The 6,807-nt window shown below is 41.8% G+C and overlaps 1 protein-coding gene across 1 annotated transcript in view; it reads left to right on the top strand.

Annotated features, from left to right (window-relative positions):
• Nucleotides 1–6,358: 6,358 nt before the first annotated feature.
• MLLT3 (MLLT3 super elongation complex subunit) overlaps nucleotides 6,359–6,807 on the top strand; it is a 253,615-nt gene continuing 253,166 nt past the window's right edge. The window contains exon 1 of the mRNA XM_070589688.1: nucleotides 6,359–6,662. Within this exon, the coding sequence (XP_070445789.1) occupies nucleotides 6,651–6,662 (12 nt within the window). The 5' untranslated portion in view covers nucleotides 6,359–6,650. The remainder of the gene's footprint in view (nucleotides 6,663–6,807) is intronic.

Raw genomic sequence — 6,807 nt, 5'->3', positions numbered from 1 at the left:
AATCTGGAACATTTCCTCACAAGTTTTGGTGGCGGGGGTGGAGGAGTTCTCTTATAATATTGATTTTTCAAGAATCGAGGCCAATTATCTTGTAGAATGTTCCTAATGACCTGGATTTGTCTGATTTCTTCCTCACAGATTCAAACACTTTCAGCAGGAACACTACATAGGTGATACTATGTGATTTTTATCACATCTCATCAAGAGGCATCAAGAGACACATGATGTCAGCTCTTCCCACTCTCGGCGATGTTAAGTATGATCACTTGGTTAAGTGGTGTCCACAGATTTCTCCACTGTAAAGACCTTTTTATCCCTGTGTAATTAATATATAATCTGTGGAGTGATACAATGAGGCATTGTATTATGATGAATAATGTATTCTCCAAAAATCTTTCACTTCATACTTTCAGCATATATTGATGAGCCTTGACAAAATCTATTACTGCACTGGTGGATGCAAAATAATGATTTTTCTAATTTAATCATTCCTTTACATGTATTAATTGGCTAGTATTTTTCCATAAAGAGAAGATTTTGTGTTTTTTTAGCTTGTTAATTTTTAAAAAAAGTATCAGTATGGACTCCTAGACGGCTTTTGAGACTCAAATTGTCCCAAATTTGACCAAGTGGAGCCCTTGAAAATGCAGTTTTGATTTAGAAATCTCTCAGTACTTGTTTGTGAGCTTAGTAAATAATTTCAACCATCTTTTTTTTTTTCAAGTAAGGATTACTGCTGATGTCATGGCTAAATCTTTTTTCTTTCTTAAATAGAGATACAAGTGAATAATGTGAGTTTATTGTTATGTGCTTAATAACATCTTTGATTTTTTGTAACAATCTATCAACTCTAAGGCAATAATTATGAAAAGTCTTGAAATAAATGAGAGTGTTAGAGGCATACTATACTTGTGCCCTGATTTCAAAGACCAAGAACAGTGGCTGACCTTCAGTGGACAGCCAATAAAAGTTAATTGAATGCACTGAATTAATAATAAAACCAAAATGTCAAAGTCATGAAACATAAGCTGAAAGATTGAAATAATATATATGAAGGGTCCAATTGTATAGAAATAAGTAAAGTTCTTTTGCTATTCATAAGTGATTTTTATCTCCTTGTTAAAACTTGAAATTTCCCCCAAATTGCTACCACTACAATTCAGAAGATAGTCCTTCACGGCCTCTCCCTTATTTGATGTCATAGAGAATACATAATAGAACTATAATTAGTAACAGCCTCTAGGAGTTCTTTTGACTCAGCACACTGCTATATGAATACTCCTTTTTTCCTATCAATTTGTATTCCTTCCTAGATCAATAGCTTTTTGCCAAAGCACTGGGATGACAAATTGCTTAATAAAAGTTAGAAAGTGGGGTCCAAAAGATACAGGCTGGACTAATACATATACTTCTCTGTGAGACAAACTGTGAATGGAAACTGACAAATAGAAGCAGTCATGTGCATTTTGTGTAGTTAAAGCTTACTCTAACATAAATTTACATTAAAAAAAAACCGCGCACACATAAATTGTGTCATTGTAGATTATCTACAAAGTGGATAATATACTCATGGATTATTCAGAGCTGACTGTAAATAGTTTAACCCAACCAGGATACTTGATCCTACCAGAAGGTAGTAAATCACTCACTTCTTAGAGGCTTAGTATTATTTTCAAACCACCGTCAGACCATTTAATACACGGAAGGGAGTAATTTCTTTTTCCCATGTTTCTTTGGCAGTTTTAATTGAAGTTTGACTTGTCTATGTTAGTTCACAGGCCTGTTATTTTCCCATTTTTACCAAGTAAGGCAAACTATAGTTTATGGTTTTAGGATAAAATAACTATTTTAACTCTCCATTCATAATATGTGAATGGGAGAGATGAAATCATGTATGAAAACAGAACCTCCACTGAAAATCAAGGATGTCAAATCATTATGTAAAGAAAGATAGGAAAATGTGTGGTAGCTTTTGAAGAGATGCCAGAGAAACATAAAGAAATAGTAAAATGGTCTACTTTTGAGACAGACTGTTTTACAGCAAGCCATTTCCATTTAATATGTGTTTTACCTATGAATATTCCACTGGGGTTCTTGTATATATTAGGAAGACATTTTCCATCACACTATGTCAACTGACCTCCAAAATTTATCTTGTTTCATATTGTTGGTCTTCCATATTGTTGGCCTTGATTAATTTTCAGGCCTTGAGGTGCTATTTATTAAATTAGGGACATGGCCCACTAAATTAATAAATTATTACTGTGGAGGCACTCTTGTCTTCTGCATGTGTAAGTGCTTAAATTACTCTCAGGGAATAATTTACACATGAAGAGGCCCTGGTGGTTAAAAAAGCTTTGTGTATTTCTTATCTCTGGAAATGGTCCTGGGCTAGTGCTTAAGTGGGTATCAAAGCAATTGTTTATTCAAAGTAGTAATCATTTGTACTATTCTGGGGTTCCCAAAACACTATCCTAGAATCATGAATTGAATATAATATTAAAAATGTAACATTTTGACCCAAAAATTTCCATAAGAAACAGGGAGACCGTCTCAACTGAGAAAATATGCTCAAGATCTTGAAAAGCTTAGAACACTTTCTTTCATTGTGAGATTTTCTTTTCCTTAAAAGAGCTGTAACAAGGTGAACATAGAAAGCACTTCAGATCAAGGAAAAGGAAATTAAGACTTGGCAGCTGTTGCAAAAAAAGATATCACTCCCCTCCCACCTTATTTTAAGCATAAAAAGGAGGAATTGAGGAAAATGAGTCCTGGCTTCTAATCTTGTGGAGCTATTTTTCTTGTCCTTGGGCTTTCATGTCAAATTGTATGCTGCTTACTTATGTGTGACACACACCTCTATCCCAAATTTAGGTATTACGAAATTTTTAAAAAAAGGTTTTGGTGAAACTTCTCCCCTGACTCATAAACACTGTGACAACAGGAACCCTGTCATTCTTATATTCTTACAGCCTAACTCTGTGCCTGGTACATGAAATGGGCAAAATTTGTTTTTTGTGAATGAACACGTAGATGAAGCACACGGGAAAAGGGGGCCATTATGAAAAAAATCCTTAACTATTCTGAGTCCAATTTTTGCAAAATATATCTTTAATGTCAGTCTCATTATCTTTTCCCCCCATGCATCTTCTTCCCTTTCTCCCCAAAGCCATATAGCAAAGGATGAGCAATGGTTAATTTTTATTGATTTGATTATTTGAGTTTATGCATCAATAATCTGTCACAATGCATAAATAAAATTCTATTAAGAAGCAACACCTGCTCTTTAACACCCTGATTACTCTTTAAAGGACCTCATCATGTTGTGCCAAAAACATCCAAACTGGCCTCAACTTCCAAGCTAAACAAAAGAATTGCAACTAAATGGCTGGAGCCAAAACGGTGGTGGAAGAGCCCTGGTGATGGTGATGGAGGTGGTAGTGATCAGGAGTTAAGATCTGTCCCAGACACTGTTCTCTTTTATTCTTCATCAAGCATTTCATTTGATATGATGATGTCAACTGCTTCTCTTTCCTGCCCCTCAAAACTAACCCTATGGTGCTTCAGACTGTGCTAAGTACTATAGTATGAATTTTGGTAAGTGCTTTTGGAAAAATGGATGGTTTTCTCTCATCACTTCCATTTAAATTTTTTTTTTTTGTTATTTAGTACTGAAGAAGTTTGTCTTAAAATTTATTTGCAAAATATTTTCTATAATTAGATTGTCAAGTACCCAAAAGGTTGTTTCTCACATTTTGACCTCACTTAATGTCAGATACGCTGGACAAAAAATTAATCTGCTGTTATTCCTGTTTTGATTTCTTTTAATTAGTAGCCAGCTTGTCAGAATAGGTTATAAATAATACATTGAAAGACTGGCATAAATTCCTTTGCCCAAAAGTTGAATCTAGATTATTCAGGGTTGTTTTCTTTTCTTTCTTTTCTACCCATCCCGGTCTTTTTGTTGTAAAGAGGTCACGTAAGGACGTCCGTGAAAGGGCTCCGTGCGCCATCTACTGACCATATCTATATTTCCAGTGACTGGGGATGAGAATCACCCCTACGTTCGGTTTTTAAAGCATTCTTTGAGAAAGGAGGCGGAATGGAAAAGGGCTCTCTTTGACTCTATGGCTTATTGGTGACTCCTGGAATAAATCTGAATTTAGCGAACACATAATCGAAAAAGGAGACCTCAGCCCCTCAGCGAGAGTACACGTTACGGAGAGCATCACAAGAGAGCCAGGGTAACACTGGAAGAAGTTAGCTCAAATGGAGAATCGGATTGTTTGTCGCCTGTGTGCTGAGCTACACTCGCTGCCTAATGGTTGCCGCGTTATAGGAAATGATTTTACTAATGGCACATCCAGATAACCCACAGTTTCCAGTCTTATTCCAAATGACTTCTCTCTAATTTGATTATTTTATCAAAAATTTAATATTGCATGGCAAATAGGTCTGCCCTTCACGGAGATCCTAACACATGGCTTGTCTATGTGTATGTAAACGTAGTCCTTATACACAGAGACACACCTACACTACACCCACAAGTTGATATGCATCTGCGTACACGTGTGTCAGTTGAGAAATCTATGCCCTTGGATTTGGATTAAAATGTTTCTCCTCTCAGTCCTTCACTCCACTCTATGCTAAATCCAAAGAAGGGTGGGAGGAACTGGGGTCCTCAAGCTAAACAGGTTGGTTGTAACCGGGGGAGAGAATACCAGTTTTAGGGGTTCAAAACACTCGAGTTGGGGGCTTGCATTGGAAATTAAAGTTGGCCCGAAGGGGTTTGATCCGATGCGGGTTATCTTTTTGTGAGCAGCTGGGAGAACTGAAAATTAGCAACAGGGACCCCCGATGCCCCAGGTAACCTCCTTCCCCTCTACCGCTCTCTTTAATCCAAGGGCCAAGACAACTTTCTTTGGTGGTTCTAAGAAAGAAAAAGGAAAAGAAGAAAGCAGGTAAGTTGAACTAGAAAGAAGAGAGGCAACTAAAGAGGGCAGGCAGGGAGAAGAGAGTGAAGCCGAAGGAACGAATCAGAAAGAAGTTGGGAGATGAGGGGAGAAGGGGAGAAAAGAAAGAAGATGGCAAAAAAGGAATGAGGGCTAGGAAGATGCAAGGATCTTTATTTAACGAACCCAGGTTACACCCATCTTTCACTTTCAAATCAATAGTCTAGATCTTATCCGTTTCCTTTGCAAAGGTTATCTGCGTTGCTGAAGGAAGCTAGTCAGTACTCCTCCCCCGCCCCACGCGTGGCTGGGCTGTTCTATTCCCGGCCACCGAGCCCAAATACAACCCGAGTGGGAACGTTTGCAGGAGCGCAACTCTGGGAACACTGCTGCGACTGGTTGTCACCCGGGAGCCTAACCGGATTAATACCCAGAGATGGATTACGTTGGTTGTCACCAATACGCCTAAAGATTATAATCCAATTTATGCACATTACAGTCAGTATTAACTTTATCTGCTATTTTAAGACTCCCAGTAGCCCCGCGCGTCCTCAGAGAACAATCCTCAGTGTTCTGATGCAACTCAGTAGGCTGTCAGGAGGGGAAACCTTCCGAAGAAAACAACTCCAACCCTGGCCCCCGAGGGTTTGCGCCCGGCGCTCCCAGGCGTCTCGCCTTCACCTGGGCACCGCTTTGGGACGCCTCCTAGCCGGGGATTACCAACGCGGGAGGCGTTCGCTTGGAAGGAAATAGCATTGTTTCTCCCTTGTTCATTTCATTTTTAAATTTTCGGTGGAGGTGGCAGAAGAGCAGGGAGTGGGGGTGGCAGGCAGGTCCCTGTGAGTGGATGGGGAAGGGGGCTAGGGGATTGTTGCCGATTATAACAGTCTCAGCGATGGCTTTTTAATGCTTGTTTTAAGGCTGGCATTTCTCTCGCTCTGTCTCTAAATAAGTTTGTTTGGGTGTGAGTTCTTGCCTTTTCAGCACAAAACCACAAAAAGACGTGGTGGAAAGTAAAAGAAAGCCCCCATCCTCCCCCGAGCGTGCTAACTAACGCCAAAGACTTGATTTAACACCCCTTCTCCGGCTGCTGGGGGCTCTGGGCAGTGGCTACATTCCAGCAGTTTTAATCCGTTTTTTATTGTAGGGCGAGAGGAGTTTACACAGGGGCTGGGATGGCTCCCCAGCTGGCCGCTCTCCCCACTCCAGCGCCCCCTCCCCGCCCTTCTCTCCACCTCCCCCCCACCCCACAGCAGGAACCTGTTACTTTAAGCGAGGCGTTCCAGTGTGGCGGTGCGGGCAGCCGGGGTTTCGGGAGGTGGCCGGTGATTGGCTCTTTCGAGCTCCCCCTGGCTCGCTCGCTCGGCCTCCCCGCGCGCTCCGCCCCACCCTCGCGCCCTCCCTCCGCCCCGTGAGGCTCGGAGCCCTGGTGTCAGGCGCCACGGCGCATGCTCCGGAATCTCATCCTCTGGCCCTGGAGCTGCTGCTGCTGCTGCTGCTGCTTTTGCTTTTGGGGCTGAGTTTAATAAGCGAGCGAGCGAGCGAACGCGGGGGGAAAAAGGCAGAGAATGTCCGCCATCTACCCTCCGCTCCTGGGCGCGCTCTCATTCATAGCAGCCTCTTCATGAATTACAGCTGAGGGGGGCGGGGGAGGGGGGGTACCACACAACACCCCAGCAAACCTCCGGGCCCCCAGGCATGGCTAGCTCGGTAAGTACCTGCAAAAATAATAATAAAAGACCCCCCCCTCCCCGCCTTTCCTCCCTCGCCCTGCGCCGCCGCCGCCGCAGCCCAGACAGCGCCAGCGCTCCGCGGTTCCAATTAGAGAAAGGTTGGTACGGCTTGCAGGGAGCTG

The sequence above is a fragment of the Equus przewalskii genome, chromosome 22, assembly GCF_037783145.1.
Source record: "Equus przewalskii isolate Varuska chromosome 22, EquPr2, whole genome shotgun sequence".
Classification (NCBI taxonomy): domain Eukaryota; kingdom Metazoa; phylum Chordata; class Mammalia; order Perissodactyla; family Equidae; genus Equus; species Equus przewalskii.
This window is presented reverse-complemented; position numbering and strand designations above follow the sequence as displayed.